The sequence below is a fragment of the Podarcis erhardii genome, assembly GCF_964252035.2.
Source record: "Podarcis erhardii genome assembly, chromosome: Z".
Lineage (NCBI taxonomy): Eukaryota > Metazoa > Chordata > Lepidosauria > Squamata > Lacertidae > Podarcis > Podarcis erhardii.
The window spans coordinates 32,390,438-32,409,070 of NC_138504.1; the positions used below are offsets into that span (position 1 = coordinate 32,390,438).

The window sequence follows — 18,633 nt, forward strand, 5'->3', positions numbered from 1 at the left end:
TCTGCAGCCATCTGCTGTTGCATAGAACTTAAACAAGGCAAGGGAAGAAGTAATAACAAGAGGTACAAGCCACTGGTTGAAGGAAAGAGCACAGCCCTTCATTTCCTTCACTGCCTCCCATCGCTGCCTCCTTTTATTCCCCATATTTTGTGGTGTCTGTCAGCACCAAGTGCTGCTTAAGGCTGCCCTTGATGACTGCCCCAAAGTCACAACTGGAGCAGACCTGAGCCACTAGCTCTTGACTGGGTGGAGCACCAGAACATAAATGATGCTCCTTCTAGCACCTCCACATTTCTACCACTAGATAAGTGGGGCCAAGCATACTTCATAGGATCACGTCTGCCACTGGGCCCCGTTAAGGCCTCCAAGATCCACCTGGAGAGGACTGCTATTTAAGGTTATGATAGGAGAGTCAGGGCACACAGCAGGGGTTCTGAAGCTACACCCATCCATTGTGAAGGCTGAGCACCTGCAAAAAATGGTGCAGGTCTTTGCTCTTTAACTTCATCTGGCTTCAGATGACTCTGGGTTAGGGAACAAAGGAGTGAGGAAATGCACCAGAGTGGGATCTCTTCCAGTAGTACCACCAGCACCACCCTCGCCCTGTTGCACAGATATCATTTTCCTCACATCTGAAACTGCAAGCAATACCCCAAAGCTACCCCTCCAACTTTTTATTTTTGGAAAAAAACAATTTTATTGGTTTCTAAACAAATACAAATACAATAACCATTAAATGCTTATCCAGCAGTACAACTTCATTTTCCCCAGAGACCACACAACAGCTGCAGCCTAAACATTTAGAAGCAAAAGCCACAGAATGAAGAAACATATTTGGATGGCAAGCTTGGACACAAATCTAAAGCCAAAATCCCAGGAAAACATCACATCCAAACAGCCCCCAGTGAAGGAATCACTACCCTCTCTTTCCTTCAGAGCTAAATATTTCTATATGACTATGTTGAAAGTAATAAAAGTGAGAGTTGTCATGCTTGGGAAAACTCTCCTCACTCTACACTTTACAAACATTACTACAATTTGGCACAATTTCTGCTTTAAAAGCCTTTAAAGTAAAATTTGAAGTGTACCTTTATTTGAAGCTTTGCATAACACTTCATGACCCTAATGGAGACCTAAGTCCATAAAAACTATAAACTTGTGCCAGAAAACTCCACATTGTTCCTGAAACCAACAATTCAGGGCTCAGGAGTGTCTCCTCTGTACAGGTTGAGGCCAGGTATGTTTGTTAAGGACTTTGGGAAATTGGTAAAATCATCCTATAAACACAAACTGTGAATGTGTGAAAATCACAAGAGTCAGGCCCAGAAACTGCATGACAGGAAAATATTTCGCTCAGGCAGCAGAATACTAATTCATAGGAGCAGCTTTGACAGGAAGAGAACAGCCATAAATTCCACTCTGTTTACCAAATTCAACTTCAACTGCTCTTTAATATTTCAGTTAGCAAAAGGTAAGAGCGTGTACCAGCTCATCAATTCCTCATGTCACAAGACCAACCCTGGGAATGCAGCCAGGGCATCAATCCGCACAGCCCTGCAAAATGCCTCCCAAAGAGGAGGAAACACACAAGTCAGTTTCCCAATTAACGGAGCAGCATGTAATGGATCCACGTCATTTTTAAGTGCTTCTGTACTTTGCTGCCGCAGCACAGAGACTCACGTACTGGAGTACAGTGCCCCCCCTCCTCCTCTTCACAGAAGCTGAACCATTTGGAGGAGTCCTGGGGCACCAAATGCAATTTTACCACAGCATGTTCAGGAACACACCAGCGCTGGGAAAGGCACTTATCTGGCTTGGAATCCAAGAAAACACACAAACACACACACACGTCTGCTGAGGTCAGGAAGTGCATTCTTGATCAACTGGGACAATACACAACACTATCAAATTCTAATAGCTCTCCTCCTGCCCTTCCTAAACAAACTTCCACATGTGCCACACCATCTTCTCAGATGGTGCACCACTGCTCCTAAACTAAAATCAGGTATTCATTAAAACAAAATAGCCTTAAGAAATTCTGAGAAGTCCTTTTCCCATGAGGCATCTACATTGACCATAGGGGAGCAGAATCACACCTGCTGGTCAGTCAGGCCGCCCATTGGCAAATTTTGAGGAAACCACTTCCATCCATGGGTGTAAAGAGATTTGGAGAGAAAGACTAAGAAATGAAAAAACAACATATTTATACTCCAATTGTCAAATTATTTCCAATAAAGAAACCAATATTTTAAAACTGTGCAACATAGGCAAATTCTTCCAGAACACCAAGGTTACTTTTCTTGAAAAGCACCAGTGTCTGTCTACCAGTTGCCCCATCTCCTCTCTAGTCCACCTCCAACAACACACCAGTTCCTTACACTGAGAATCTTTCTATCTGTACATCTTTGGAACTAAGAACATGCACAGACCCCTCTGCAAAGTCCTCAAATGTCTTGCCCTTGAGGGTGCATTTGCCAGGTGTGTCCTGGCAACACCTGCCAAAATCATCCTCCTTCTCTAAAAGCATTTAAAGTGCAAGGTCCATCAAAATGCTGAGGTAAGAAATATCCAAGCAGCTCACCTCAGTGAAGGAGGAGGAAGTGTGTGTGTGTGTGTGTGTGTGTGTGTGTGTGTAATACACTAGTCCTCTGGCTCTTTCTAGCCTTTGGAAACTTACACCATCCTGCCCTGCAAAGTGACAGCCAATAAGCCATTTTTTGCTTGCTGACCATCTCTTGCACCCATTATCCAGCTGCTCTGTTAATTTGATTAACACACTGAACTAATTGTATTCAAAGAAGAATCTACCAGACATAACCCTCCAAAGAATTCTTACAGGGGGGAGGGGGACATGCACAGGTGAAGAGAAGCAGAACAGAACTCCTGAACCAATGAGGACCACTTCCCTTACCCCAGAAAGGGATGCAACAGGTATGGAGGGTTGCTCCTTCTGCCTGCGTCCCCCTTCTTCCAGCAAAGAAAAGGATTGAGGAATGGTCTCCAAGAGGAACACTTACCAGTTGTGGGCTGTCTGGGGCCGCTTGTCCTTTCAGGGGTCCTGAGACAGGGGGTGCTGCGCTCCCTTCCCAGACTTTGACACTGAACTGGCAAGGAGGTGCTCAGCTGGCAGAGCAGGCAGGTGAAGGTGTCAGGGAAAGGAGTCCTAAATTGCCCCCCATTCCCCTACAAAAAGAGAAGGGAATTTGCCGTGCCTCTCTTCAAAGAGCAGGTGTGGAGGGGCGCCAAAGCAGGGGCGAGATAGAAGGCGACTGTCGGGGAGGTGGGGAAGCAGGTGCTGCTGCGCTCCAACTCCCAGCAGCCCCCGCGCCCAGGGGAGAGGGCGGGAGAAGCAGCACCTGGACAACCAGCACTCAGGTGTCCCCACCCCGCACCCCAGGCTACGCCCTCTCCGTAATGGGGCACGAAAGCCACCAACCTCCAGAGTCCCCCACGCGAGCAGCAGCCTGGCTCCCAGCAGACACAGTCGTCCTGGACCACTTTGGGAAAAGGATAAGCCGTGCTCGAGTTTGGGTCCCCCCCTTGCAGATTTCCCTTCATGTGGGGGAATGCGAAGAGGAAATCAGCTGTGTCGCTGGGGAATCTCTACTATCCTGTCCTGTCCTCTTGTAGGGCGTGGGGAAGACTCGGGTGACATAAGAGGGGGCGCAGGGCAGTGCCGGGGAGGTTGGCAGCTGAAGCCCTCTCCCCACTCGGTGCGCGAGAGCAAGCGGGGTTGAAGAGAGGGGAGGAGAGAGAGAGACCCCCTTCCCCCCCTCCTGGGGAAAGGTAAGACTGGAGGCGGACGGCTTACCTGTGGGGCCAGCGGCGGGGCCCTCCTCCCCCTCCTCCTCCTTTCCTTCCTTCTTCCCCGGCGGCAGCTCCTCCCGGCTGGAGGCAGGAAGTGATCGTGGAGGAGGAGGGGGGGAGGCAAGCGCGGCGGGGGGGGCGCCTAGCCCTCTACCCGCTCAGCCCCACAACACTGACGGGGGCGGGTGGGAGGCGGCACACACCCACACCCACACCCACCCAGTGTTAGTTACTGGGGGTAGGGGGGGCTCACGAGGGGGGAGGGAGCCTCCCCGCCCGGCCATAGAAGAGAAAGGGGTTTCAAAACTGCCTGAACAGAGAGGGATGAGGGGGATATCCTGGCTAGAAAGCCCTCAAGGAGTTACCAACCTAAGAAGAAGAAGAAGAAGCATGTGCACCCATTGCTAGTACTACTCAGAGTAAAGCCAGATCCCAGATTAATTAAGAGCCACATTTCCATGCAGGGTACAACTTTTAAAACCAAACTTAGCAGTTGCTTTATCTCCATCATCTTAAAACCTTATTACCCTCTAGAAATTAATAAGGTGAGTTATTTAATCCACACTCACCGCCTAGCTTACCTCACAGGGTTGTTGTGAGGATAAAATGGAGGATTGGGGAAAAGTGTATAGGCACCCTTGAGCACCTTTATTTATTAATTAAAATGTTAACATACTGATGTGTCATGGAAATATATGGATTTACAACAATATAAAACCATACAGTAAAATAAAAATAATAAAAGCTGAAAAATTTCTTTGGAGAAAAGGTGGAATAGAAAAGCAATAAATAAATAACTACCATCACCACTCTGTCAAAGGAAAGTGCTTACTTGGCATCAAAAAGATAGCAAGATTTGCACCAGGAAGGCCTTGTGGAGGGGGGTGGATCCTATGACCACCATCACCCATCTTTTGCTTCCAAATTAGAGGAGGAAGAGGCAGCAATTGTAAGGCCCCCCAATTGTTTTGTGCCTTTTCTGCCTCTGGGTAGTCCCCTGCCCCATCCAGGCAGCCTCCAGGGGTGGTCACTTGGACATAGGGCCAGAAATGAGAAAAGTAGACATGCACATGGTAATTTACTGTATTTTTCTGTGTACAGTGGTATCTCGGGTTACAAACACTTCAGGTTACAGACTCTGCTAACTTGGAAATAGTACCTTTGGTGAAGAACTTTGCCCTAGGATGAGAAATCGCGCGGCGGCAGCGGGAGGCCCCATTAGCTAAAATGGTACCTCAGGTTAAGAATGGTTTCAGGTTAAGAACGGACCTCTGGAACGAATTAAGTTCATAACCAGAGGTACCACTGTATAAGACTAAGTTTTTATACCAAAAAAAGGTTTAAAATTGGGGCTCGTTTTATACACAGGTAGTGCTGAGAGGTGTTTTCTTAATTTGGAGTCCCCAAACACGGGGGCGTCTTATACATGGGGGCATCTTATACACGGAAAAATACGGTACATGACTTGATATAAATTCAGAAATAATTACGTTACGATCAGATAAATGTTGGTGATGTGGATTAAATAAAGCAGACTATATATACATTTTTGGAATTATTCTCAAATAGAAATACTCTAGAAATCTGATCAGGCTAATAATATATGTGATATATTACGATATCATAAACCCTTAGAACCTAAAATATTTCTGATTGGTTATCTAAAATATGTTATTTCAGAAAGTGATGAATAAATAGTGTTTAACCTTTTAACTAGTGCTAAGAACATAATAGCTAAAAATCGGGAGGGTCACACTTATCTCCTACTATGTCTGAATGGACTGAGAAAACCTGGTTCATATGACTAAGCTAACTTATCAAAAAAAGGATACATGCAAAGCTGCCTAACAGGTTCTTGGGGAAATAGGCATTTTTTGTAATGTTTTAGAACAGTAAGTTCAAGCATCATGTACAACTTATGCTGCTTTCAGCCTTCCATTACAGGATTTATTTATGTTCCTTATCTTTGGTTTATTTTATTAATTAAATCAAATAGAAGATGAAGAATAAAAATGACTGGAATGTAAATAGCAAGACAATGAACTGTGTGGCCCACTAGCTCAGCCTGGTGCTGCTAACTATGGACAAGCGGCTTCAGTTCTAATGACAATGAAATGTGGGGCTTGAATCTAGTGCTGGTTTTGCTTCAAGAATTGTACAGATCAGCCCCTCTGAAAGGTCTTCCTCAGGAGAGGATGCCTCCAAGCGCCTCTTCCCTCAAGTTCCACAGTGTAGACATTTCTTCGTTTCAAGCTACTTGCCATGCTAGAGGATTTTTAAAAAAATAATAATGTGATGCTTCAAAAATTGCTAAAGGATGAGGAATTTCATTAACACCCAGCATTTAGAGAAACAATGTGGAGTCACAATAATACACTGTAAAATTATATTTTTAAAAGATTTTGTATTTACATGTAGAGAGAGCATGCCCTAGATTCACATTGACATGGTACCTAAATGTACTTTCCACATGCAGGGGGACATTTTAATTATAAACACAGCATCGTTTGGGTCCTGGTGGATCCAGGGCAGATCTCCAGATGCATTTGGATTCCTATTTGGTCCTCCAGTGATAAGATTGTCTGCTGCCTTGACCTGGAGCTTCTTCAGACTCTCAATTTCTTTATACTTAACAAGCCTCCAATCTGTAATCAAGCACCCTGACACATCCCAAAACATTTGATGCAATGGGTGCCAGAAAATGAAGAAAACAACACTTGAGGTGGGCTCCCAATCAACAGCAGGAGTCATACATGGAGTGCAAATACAGTGGTACCTCTGGTTACGTACTTAATTCATTCTGGAGGTCTGTTCTTAACCTGAAACTGTTCTTAACCTGTGGTACCACTTTACCTAATGGGGCCTCCTGCTGCTGCTGCGCGATTTCTGTTCTCATCCTGAAGCAAAGTTCTTAACCTGAGATACTATTTCTGGGTTAGCAGAGTCTGTAACCTGAAGCGTATGTAACCCGAGGTAACACTGCATAGCATTCAAAAAATGGGGAAGGAGAAGAGGCCCCATTACTGGGTGGGGAGGGGCAAAGTACCGTAGGCCTTGGCCATTGAAGCCAACTGCAGCCAAAGACTGCTGTGCTATGCTCTCTCCTCAGTAGAAAGACAATCCTCTGAAGACAGCTCTCAGCTCTGCATGATCGCAGGAAGATAGTCACAGACCATCTACACACACAGCATATGGCCTTATTACAAGGTTATCATATTACTTTAAAACCCCAGAATGTTAACCAGAGCATCAGCCCTCAACTACAAAAAGCGAAGCCAAAATCTCTCTCTCCCCTCCTCCTTGTAGATTTCCCCTATAGCAATCAATATACATTGGACTTTGCAATGCCAATTGGGTTTTGGTTTTTTTTTACAGAATGCTTGATTGTAGCTCAGAGTGACATCATTGCTGGTGCAGGGATTGATTCCTCAACCCCACCTGAATATTCACACAGCATTTCAGCCAGAAGCAGCATTAATATTCCAAGGAGGAAGGGATGAAATGTACACTCTAGTTTAATGAATGACTGTAAATATATATCTGATTGATGGCATGACAGGAAATATTTCAGAAGGCATCCATATTTCAAGTCTGATGCTATTATTACAAACAAAAGGGGGGAAGCAGAGGTAGGCAGGTAGTCTATGTCACAAAAAGAACAAACAAAATTAAGGAAGAAAGAAAAGGAAAAGGCGGAAATCTAATTTGGGGCGGGGGGAGCCAAAGCTTTTGCATTCCTTATTGGCTCAGGTATAGATATTGGTACTAATACTGAATGAGCAATTCCTTCCGCTCCCCCCACCTCATTAACATGCACCCAAAGTATGATGCCCAACTCTAACAAACCATTTAAGAATCTGGGTTTTCCAGCTCTTGCCCCAAAGTTTGATAATGGTCTTTCATCCTGCTGAAAGAAGTGTGTTTCCAAGGATGATGTTGGAATGCCCCCCCAAAGCAAATCTAGTCCACCCCACCCACCCCCTTGGCATCCCTGATGGGTGGCCATGTAACCTCTGCTAAAGAAACTTACGACTAAGAACAGTCCACCACCTTCCAATGTCACTTTTTTCACTATCAAACAGCTCCTGCCATTAGAAGAGAACATCTCAAAATCTTTCAAATAATTGATGCTGTCTGTCTATTATCTGGCCTTGGAGCAAAAGCAGCAGTGGTCCTTCCAGTGTAGCCTTCATCCAAGGTCTGATACTCAAAGGTAGACTATGCCACAACATGGAGGTTCCCGACCCCAAACCCAAAACTACAACTAATGGCAAAATCCATGTAAGATAGGTCTACTTTGAGGTGGGTTAGGGCTGATGGGAGTTGTAGTCTAAAATTATCAGAGGACACTGGGTTGTGGATTAAGTCAATACAGTCAGAGTGAAGGGAGTACAGTCTCTCAGCCTGGACTTTTACTGTCAGGGCATATCAGTCTTCCCTAGTAAGCATACCACCTAACCCCACCCAGCTGCTTAAAGCCATTCTCTCCCTGGGTAGAGGGAGAGGGAGGGCTCCAATGCCCAGGAGAGGGCAGGCAAAATGTTTGGCTGGGCATGACCCACAGGTCCTGAGGCCAAACAGCAGCAATAAGGGAGCCAGGAACAAAGAGGCACTCTAAACTGGGCAAAGAGCAGCCCCAGCCACCCAGCACAGAGCCTGGCGCTGCTCCAGGAGAGCTGAACAACAGCCGCCTCCACCGCCAACAGAGTCTGCTCCTACTGCTGCATCTCCAGCCTCACTGCAGCAAATGCTGTACAAACATTCTGAGCTGGTGCCAGCCCCCTCCTTGCCCCCACAGATCATGTGCTGCCAGCAGAACAGGAGAGCCTCAAGGTCATCAAAACATCAACCCAAACTGGAAAAGGGCCCAAAATGCAGCACCAGGAAACTTAGAAGCCGCCTTGGAAGGCAGCATATAAATAGATGCAATGAATAAAGCAAATCATCTTTTTGCCCGCTGGCCTCTGGGACAAAGCCCAGAAGAGTCTCTTCCCACAGACCTATCAACTCTGTGCAATGAAAGATTATCATAATTTATTATTTATATGCCACCTTATACGCGCTGCATTGTGGAACATCTTTGGGAAAAGGTTAATAATAATAATAATAATAATAATAATAATTTATTTATTTCTTCCCCAGCCGCTCTAGGCGGCTTCCAACAGAAGGTTAAAAATACATTAAAACATCAGTCATTAAAAACTTCCCTAAACAGGGCTGCCTTCACATGTTTTCTAAATGTCATACAGTTGTTTATCTCTTTGACATCTGATGGGAGGGCATTCCACAGGGCGGGCACCACTACCAAGAAGGCCCTCCACCTGGTTCCCTGTAACTTCACTTCTTGCAGTGAGGGAACCGTCAGAAGGCCCTTGGCGCTGGACCTCAGTGTCCGGGTTCGACGATGGGGGTGGAGATGCTCCTTCAGGTATACTGGACCAAGGCCGTTTAGGGCTTTAAAGGTCAGCACCAACACTTTGAATTGTGCTCGGAAACGTACTGAGAGCCAATGCAGATCTCTCAGGACCGGTGTTATATGGTCTCGGCTGCCACTCCAAGTCACCAGTCTAGCTGCTGCTTTCTGGATTAATTGCAGTTTCCGAGTCACTTTCAAGGGTAGCCCCACATAGAGCACATTGTAGTAGTCCAAGCAGGAGATAACTAGAGCATGCACCATTCTGGTGAGACAGTCTGTGGGCAGGTAGGGTCTCAGCCTGCGTACCAGATGGAGCTGGTAGACAGCTGCCCTGGACACAGAATTGACCTGCACCTCCATAGACAGCTGTGAGTCCAAAATGACTCCCAGGCTGCGCATCTGCTCCTTCAGGGGCACAGTTGCCCCATTCAGGACCAGGGAGTCCTTCACACCTGCCCACCTCCTGTCCCCCCAAAACAGTCCTTCTGTCTTGTCAGGATTCAACCTCAATCTGTTAGCCTCCAACCACCTCCAGACACTCACACAGGACCTTCACTGGTTCTGATTTGAAGATGTAGAGCTGGGTATCATCCGCATACTGATTAACACCCAGCCCAAACCCCGATGCTCCCCCCAGCGGCTTCATATAGATGTTGAAAAGCATGGGGGAAAGGACGGAACCCTGAGCACCCCACAAGTGAGAGCCCAGGGGCCTGAACATTCATCCTCCACCACCACTTTCTGGACATGGTCCAGGAGGAAGAAGCGGAACCACTGTATAACAGTGCCCCCAGCTCCCCTAGATGTTATGGTCAATGGTATCAATAGTATCAGCACAACTAGGAAACAGCTTTCACCTTTGTCCCTAGCCCGCTGGAGATCATCAGCCAGTGCAACCAAGGCAGTTTCAGTCCCATGATGAGGCCTGAATCCTGACTGGAAGGGATCCAAATGGTCCGCATCCTCCAGGCATGCTTGGAGTTGTTCAGCAACCACCTGCTCAATCACCTTGCCCAAGAATGGAAGATTTGAGACTGGGCAATAGTTGGCCATATTGGCCGGGTCTAAAGATGTTTTTTTAAGAAGCAGTTTAATGACCACCTCTTTCAGCAGGTCTGGAAAGGCTCCCTCACAGAGGGAAGCATTCACTGCCCCACAGAGCCCACTGCCCAGCCCTTCCCGGCATGCTTTTATTAGCCAGGATGGAGTAAACCCTACACAAATCTGAAGTGGAGTCCCTAAGGTGGCTGGATGGTGCCTTGTATGCCTCCTTTGGGCAACTCCTGCTTGGCATGGGGGGAGGGGGGAGAATACCTCCTTCTCAGATCCAAGTTCAGCAGCCAACCAATGCTGTGAGTAAGAAGAACCGACCCCAAATGGTCCCCAGAGACCCCCACTGGCATTTTCCTTAGCCTATAACAATGTGGGCATCCTCTGGCCACACCCTTCTAAGAAGGATGAGTTTATAGCACAGATTTTGCTCTCTAGCGCTGAGTTTATTCTTAATGCTTCAAGACTCATTTTGTATATTTGATGTGTTTAATATTTACTGCCAGCTGCCCAGAGAATGTTTTGGGGTTGGGTAGCCTAAAAATATACTCTAAATATATATATGTATATCAGCTGAGACATTTGGGATGGCAAGCCACGCACACGCACACACAGAGCCTTTGCATCTGTGTAGCTAATCTGGCTACTGCAGAAGTTGAGGGAGAACTAGTCACAGGTTGGAAAGAATATGGCTAAGCCATTAATAAGGCAAATTCTTGAGGAGGCGGCCTAAGTTGAACAAGGGAGCGAAAGTGGGGGTACAGGAGAGCTGGGGAGCATCTGTAACCCTGCAGGTGTTGCTGGACTCCAACTCCCAGGAGTCTGCTGGGCTGCCAATGGTCAGAGATGATGAGGATGGGAGTTGGAATCCAGGGGCTTTGAGAGTCCTGCCCCTTCTCCAGCTCAGCAGGAAACAGGCAGGGAGAAGGGTAGGATAATGTCTCCTAGAGCGTAATCCAGATTGCCCTTCCAGCTATTAACAGGGTCTTTCTTGTTTAAAGTAAACCAATTGGTTAGGAATTTGTGCGGACACACAAAAACCCAAAACCAAACACTCATCCATGTGGCCCCTTTTATCTGGCCTCTCTCAAGATTTCAGGGAACACATTTCTAGGAACAGAAAATCAGTGCTCAGTTTCTTTCTGACCCCACCTGGCCTTAATTTGTTTCTTCATGGAAGTCGCAGCACAGTATGGCATTTGCATAACTTGAATTATGGTGCTGCAGCTACAGCATAGAAAGGGCAAAGCAGCAGGGTGGGGGTGAAGGGCATGGATGTGTCACAGGACAGGGACTGGGGCCAAGGAAAGGCCTCAGGAGATGGCTGGAGTCCAGTCTCTGTGTTGGACACTTTAATGAGCTGCTCCTTATTACAATGTGTTCTGATTCACAACAACAGAAATAACCTCTCAATAAAAGAGATTCCAGAAAACTGAGCTGGAGGGAAACCAGCATCCAAAGTGCAAAAGTTTACTCTCCACTCCTCTTGGCCCCTCAACCATGACCTCAAGACCCCCAGCAGCTATATGCCCTATATCAGGCATCCCACACCACAGAAAAGCTTCCTCTCCCTTGTTACAATGATCCTGGGCCTGCAAGATCTACTGATACAAACAACACCTTCCTCCTTCTAAAAAAGAAAATAATCCTTATTTGTAGCCTGGATTAAAACTGCCATGTAACTATATATCAAGGTAGACCCCAGACACAGAAGAAAACAAAGAGAAATTAATTCAAAGCAATACGATTTGTGGCAATAATTTTGTCCGTAAGTCGTTTTCTGTGCAGAATCTTTTGCTTTGGTGCGAGAGAGAGAGAGAAAGCAAAGTCACAGGGTTGGCGCACGAAGAAATGAAGGAGATCTTTATTCTCCTTCCCACTCACACCCTGTCCAAGAACTACAGAAACTCTTTGACCAAGCAAAAGACAGAAGCAAAACACTTCAGAACAGACAAAAGGAAGAACTTCTTCACATGGCACATATAGTTAAACTCTGGAACTCACTCCCACAGGGGGCAGTGACAGCCACCAAAGGCAGATGCTGAAAGAGATGGCAAAGGCCCAGGATTCCGGAACTGAAACCCAGTGACAAATCACATCCCAGGAGGTGGAACATGTCTCTCTCACTTTCCCTTTCCAAAATAAAATGGGTTCCATGTTCTTGGCCCACCCAGATGCCCCAGGGAGCTGGCAAACCAGCATTTGGAATCTGCCATCCCTGCCTGGCATCCTGCTGCACATAAATGACTTTCAGACAGCAACACTGGCAGACCCACCACTGGGGAAAGCCCGTCCATTTGAAACTATGACTGGAAGCAAAGGCTAGCCCAAAATATGACCAAAGTCCAATGAATGGGCAGCAGGAAGCTGAACAGGAGATGAAGCCCCAAAAAACAACTCACAAGGCAGAGATTCCTTCCACAACTCTCTCCTCCAAGAGAAGTCCATGTTCCCAGAGGCTCTTCCACCACCTTTCCTCCACCTTTTTGCTGTTAAAATGGAATACCAAGGAAAAGCTCTCTCTTCCTCCTCCCTCTCCCTCTCCCGAGCTGCAGAAGTTTCTTCTAGTCTTCTCCAGGACTCTGAGTCAGTGGATCACTCTGCAAATGCAAAACTGGTTCCTGCTGCAGAATGGAGGCACACACAGCCCAACACTGGCAAAAACACACACTTCAGAGTGCTTCCCATACGTTATACCAAGAACCCTGTGAGGTAGGCATGTACTACACCAGTGTTGTAGGGGGCCGAGGCTAGCCTAAGGCTGCTTGGCAACCCATGGCAGAGACAAGAGCTGAATCTGGGAGACCCTTGTTGGTATCTCCACCATTCGCCTACCTCGGCTACACTAGCCCTGTCCATCTTCAGCTTTAATCTGGAAATCATTGTAACCCTGAAAGGAACTAGGGGTGGCTAATGTGAGAGGAAATCTCAGAACGAGGGGCAAGAATGCATCAATCCACATGCTCTTAGCTTTGTGGAATTCTCTTCTTCTGGAAGGGAAGCAGGACCCAACACCGTTCAGTTTCCAATGTTTGTAAAAAATGTTTTTCCCACCAAGCTTTCCCAAATTGGTCACTTATATTTTTGTGCCTTTTAATTCTTGTTGGCTTCACATTTTTCATTGTTTTGAGATTTGTATTATGTTTTATATTCTATTTTTTGTACACCAGTGGAGTTTATAAATTCTGAAATAAAATAGATAAATGATAGTGCTGAAACAAAGAGTTCCTCAGAGTTCTGTATTTTACATCCCTCAGCCAAGATACAGGGATGGAAGTGCACAACTGTCCGTATGAAGGATATGTTTTTTCAATAGTCTGAGCAAAAGAACTCTGCAGTGGAATGGCAACAGGCCGTTGAGATCCTGAGGGGCTGCCCTGAGAATGGCATTGGGGGCAGCAAGCATACAACACATCCCTGCTTCCAAGAGCAAACTCAGGAAAGACTGAAGAACAGCCACTGAGCAACAGGAGGAAAGAGCCCCCAAAAGTTCGCAGAAGTACATCACATACTTTTAAAGAATGAGGATTCAGCATACTTAGTGGCCACCTAATTTTTAGTGCTAGTTGGAAAAGAAAACAAGGGGAGGATGGAACGGAGTACCCTGCAGGTTATCTTGGCTGGTCCCTGTTAAGAGGCGGGAATGGACTGCAACAATTTGTTGCAGGGCCCACTTAAATACCATTAGATTCCAAAAGAGATGGCTTTTGGATGGATCTAAAAGAGATTAGACAAATTCATGAAGGACAAGGCTACTAAACATGATGGCTATACTCTGCCTCCACAGTTGGGGGCAGCAACGCTTCCAGCAACGCTGGAAACCACAGGAGGGGAGAGGGCTCTTGTGCTTGAATCCTGCTTGTGGGCTTCCCAATGAGGCATCTGGCTGGTCACTGTGAGGACAGGACACTGGACTAGATGGGCCATTGGCCACATATGGCAGGTGCTTATGGTAAAAAATGAAGCAGATAAAAATACGATTTGTTTTCCACATATTACCAACCAAGGGCAATGAAGAATTAGAAATGAATTTCCAAGTCAACTTCCAATCCTTACTTCTAAGCGAGTACCCATTAATTTATAAACCTCAGCAGCAGGACAAAGTGAGGGAGAAGAGGACGCATTCACACATACAAGACCTAACCCAAGTTAGAGTCCAACATGCCTCCTTGACCGACATGCACTGGTTTTTTATTTATTCACATATCCACAAAGACCATGAAGCACCAGCCCAGCCCCCCCACCAGCAGCATGGTGACATGGATGCCATAGATGAGCAGTTCGTTGAAGAGGCTAAAGTCCACACGCCTCCTTCCCAGCAACAGCAGGAAGATGGTGAGTTTGTACTGGAAACGGAGAAAGACCCGGATGCTGAGGTACTGGAGGCAAAACAAGACTGACAGCACCACCCACAGGATGGAGGTAAACAGGCTGCAGCTGAAGTACAGCAAGAAACGGATGAAGCCGTACATCCACCGGGACTTCAGGTAGATGTCAAAGTTGTTGTACTTGGTGCGCACCAAGTGGGTGGTCCTGACCGGCCCACATGCAGAGTGCAGGCATGTTGTGTGGGGGCCATGGAAAGAGCGGACCCGCCGCGGGATGGGGATGACAGGCATCAGGCACCACCCCACCTTCTACAGAGCCAGAGAGCAGGGATTGCTTGGGAGGACCCAGGCAGCATCCATGAAGGTGAAGGTGGAGATGGAGGGGAAGACCGGCGACCCAGGAGCACAAGCACTTGCCGGGATGGAGGCTGCCTGCAGGAAGGAACAGAAGGAGAGTCAGGTTGAGAAAAAACCTGAGAGGGCAAGGAGGACCATGGAAAGGGCTGGAAGACTGGCTCCAAACCAGGACCCATCTGCACCCATGCTGGCCAAAAGGCTGCTTCCCTGAAAGCGGCCAAAAGCAGAGTCACCCAGAGCCACCTGTCACACAGTGCAAACTATAGCTTGCTCCCACAGGAGGCCAACCTGGATGAATTATAAAGACAAGACAAAGTCATGAAGGAGGACAAGGCTATCAATGGCTACTGGTCACAATGGCAATGTTCTCCCTCTGCTGTCAGAGGCAGTATGCCTCTGAGTACCAGTTGCTGGGAATTGCAAGTGGGGAGAGCGCTGTTGCACTCAAGTTCTGCTTGCAGGTTTCTCTTTGGGGCATCTGGTTGGCCACTATGAGAGTATGATGCTGGATTAGATGGACCACCTTTGGTCTGATTGTGCAGGCTGCTCTTATATGTAAAGTCAACCTGGCCTGGCCCATGAATGCTCCAAAACATTTCCAGATTTTAACTGATCAACTCACTCTAAGATTTTCCTAGCCAATCACCAAGCCTGGAAAATTTCTAATGGAACAAGTGCAAGAGAACAACTATTGGTGGGAAGTCTATGGAGATCTTAATACATTAGGAAGAGAATCGCAGATGAACAGCTTACGCAAAATTCTCACACCATATAAGTAGGTTAAAAACTGATGGATGGTGAATCCCAAACCATTGGCTGAGTTGCTGCAAAGTCAAAAAAAAAAAAAAATCAGCAACTAGACTAGAATGTCATCAATAAAATGCCAAAAAGCAGTTTAGCTTTGGTAAGGAAGTAGGTTGGTTTGGATGATGGAGAGCCAGGGAGTGTATGACCAGAAAGAGCTCTATCCGGGTGATAAAAAAAGGGAAGGTGGACAGACAGGCTGGTCAAGAACCCAGATGGTAACTTCTGTAATAGGAGAATTCTAAAAGGCCATTTTACATATGACATGTTGTCAGAGGCACAGGGTAAAGCCCACATACAATACACCATCACGTATGTAAAATGTACATTCATTTGCATCTGGAAGGACCCTTTCAGAGAGGCTACCTGTAACATTTCCCCTGTATCTGTCATGTTTTAAACACACAGTAGTACTTCAAGCTATGAGGCTTTTTATGAGAGGGTTTCTTTTAAGCCCATGGCTTCACTGCTACACCAGGGGATGTTTGAGGGCTTGATTTTGTGATCAATCAATCCTGCCTAACACCCCTGCAACAAATCCCACCCACTAGATCTCCAGATAGCTGATGAGAGCACAGAGGATTCATCACAGAAGACATGTTTAATACTCACTATCCACACTGCAGCAATGAGTCCAGACCACTGCCTACTTGCCATGCACAGCTCCAATCTGACAACAGTGAAAGGAAAGTAACTGAAAAACGTTAACTATGAGACAAATTTGCCCAGACAAACACACAATGTTCCTAAACACTCTGACGCAACAAATACAAATACAAGATAAGAGCCCAGTCAGTGGTAGATTCTGACTGCACTTCTCTCCTACAAAAGTATCCTTGCCTCCAAGGACACTGTAAAGTATCTGCATTTGACTCTTGACCCAAGAAAGGGAAAATGAATTATTCCTCTGCTGAGCCAGGGGAACCTTCTTAGTTTATTAAAAATCACTGAAATAGCATCTTTGTTCTTAAAGCATAGGGTATCCTGTCTTCCAGATACCACAGCTGAGCACAACAATTTCTTAAACTACTTTGCCTCCACAGCATAGCCCCTACCTGCCACTTACAATATGGAACACAGTCATCAATTTAAAATCTCTGCGTATACCTTATATGTGGAGATGAACAAGATGTGGATTTGGGGAGCTTATTATCATCATGCTCGATGACCTCTCATGAAGGTCATTAACCCTCTTTTGCCACTTGTGCACTACAGCTTCAGATCAAGAATCCAGCTCAGATTTCCCACTCATGCAAGCTGTGATTTATTCCGCACAAGTAAATCCCAGGAAGCAAAGATGACCTCTACTCAAGTGGCATGTCTGAATATAAACAATTAATGCACAAATGAGTGAATCTTGTCTGCATCTTATTTCTCACTAGGCAACTTTTCTGCTATGATGTAGCAATTTCTTTCACTCAGATGTGGGTTTATTGATAAGCAGCGCTTTTCACCTAGAGAAAAAAGTGCTGGTACTCACCATGAAGTTTTTACAGTAAATGCCACACTTTTAACCAATGGTTTTCTTCTAGGAAAAAAGGTGCTGGTACTGCATACCTTTGCGTATCCCCAGGGGGAAAAAGCACCGTCTATTTCTACAAATTTGACCAAACTGCGGGAGGCAGTGGAAGACAGGAGTGCCTGGCGTGCTCTGGTCCATGGTGTCACGAAGAGTGGGTCATGACTAAATGACTAAACAACAACAAATTTCTACAAAGGTCTTCCATCTGAATTTACCAGTACAGTATAACATAAAAGATGCCTTGTGCTTCTCTGTCAGCTATCACACATAGGAAGGTGACCAATACAGGGTCAGACCATTGACCCGTCTTGCCCACCCGCATGGACTGGCAGCAGTTCTCCAGGGCTTCAGGCAAGATTCCAGCCCTACCTGGAGGAGATGTTACCTGCAGACCACGCTCTACCACTAACCAAACCAGAGATGCTTCCTGCCACCCTCTGCAGGGCCTTCCTTAAGCCCGACATTCACAGGGGCGAACAGGCAAAGGAGGGAAACTCAGCAACAGCAGGAGCATGGCTGGTGCTCTGGTGACCCCATGGACGGTGCGCTGGGAAGCTGACCCACAGAGCAGCTCAGTCATCAGCAGTCGCCAGGCAGGGGCATTTTTTTGCCGTGAAAAAGGCAGGCGGCCTCAATTCTTCCAGGCTGCCCAAAGGGCCGGTCATCCATTCACCCGTTTGTTTGGCTGCGTGGGGGTGAGGGAGAATGGGGCGAGGCAGGCAGAAGCCGGGCGAGCCCCAACGAATCCGCCCAGCCTACTCCGCAGGGCTGTTGTGGGGATTATAACTACGGGGAGAAGGACGGCGGGTCCACATGCAGCGCCCTGAACTCCCTCAAGGGGCTGAAACACCATCGCCGTCGGGACTTCCAGAAGCCCTTTGCCACTCCCAACCCTTCCAGGCATTATCGGGGCTCTCCCGCCTCACACTCACCCGCGGGGCATTCCGTGGACTCACCGGGGACCAGCGGAGGCGGCGGAAACTATTCATGGCTAGGGAAGGACGGGAGGAAGGGACGGACGGACGGCGGCGGCACCACGACTGATCTGTCTCTCTCGTCCCCCTCAGCTTTTCTGCCTTCCTTCCTTTGGAGCAGCGGCGAGGAAAGAGCCGCGCGGGCCGATGGCATCATCGCAGGGCGCCAATCCGCCGCGGCCTCCAAGGCGGAAGTGAGAACCGGGAAGCGGTTACCTAGCAACGGAGAGGAAAGTCCAAGGCTTTGCTGTGGCCTTGGGCTACATTCAATGACATGCATTAAAGTGGCTTCGTATTGCTTTAAGCCAGTCGTGGCTCTGCACCTCCCCCCCCCATAAGAAAAGAATACTGGGAAATGTAGTTTGTGTAAGGTAC

General features: G+C 47.0%; 2 protein-coding genes across 7 annotated transcripts in view; both read right to left on the minus strand.

Moving 5' to 3' along the window:
- Positions 1-18,367, minus strand: part of NACC2 (NACC family member 2) — a 58,380-nt gene extending 40,013 nt beyond the window's left edge. The window contains exon 1 of one of the 3 annotated variants that reach the window (XM_081847117.1): positions 18,217-18,367. The gene's annotated coding sequence lies outside the window, so the exon portion shown is untranslated. Of the gene's footprint in view, positions 1-3,811; positions 3,828-18,216 lie in introns of those variants that run through there. The other 2 variants (XM_081847120.1, XM_081847119.1) reach the window with 2 other exon arrangements.
- On the minus strand, positions 14,423-18,380 carry TMEM250 (transmembrane protein 250). 4 transcript variants are annotated; one of them, XM_081847322.1, is made up of 3 exons: positions 18,241-18,380; positions 16,375-16,432; positions 14,423-15,033 (listed from the first exon to the last, which is right to left on the minus strand). In XM_081847322.1, the coding sequence occupies exon 3, from the start codon at positions 14,890-14,892 to the stop codon at positions 14,473-14,475; it is 420 nt and encodes a 139-aa protein (XP_081703448.1). In that variant the 5' UTR covers positions 14,893-15,033; positions 16,375-16,432; positions 18,241-18,380; the 3' UTR covers positions 14,423-14,472. The 4 variants fall into 4 exon arrangements, with proteins under 4 accessions (XP_081703448.1, XP_081703447.1, XP_081703450.1 ...); XM_081847321.1 differs by having other exon boundaries at positions 18,217-18,364; XM_081847324.1 differs by lacking the exon at positions 16,375-16,432 and having other exon boundaries at positions 18,241-18,379.
- Between the last annotated feature and the right edge of the window lie 253 nt (positions 18,381-18,633).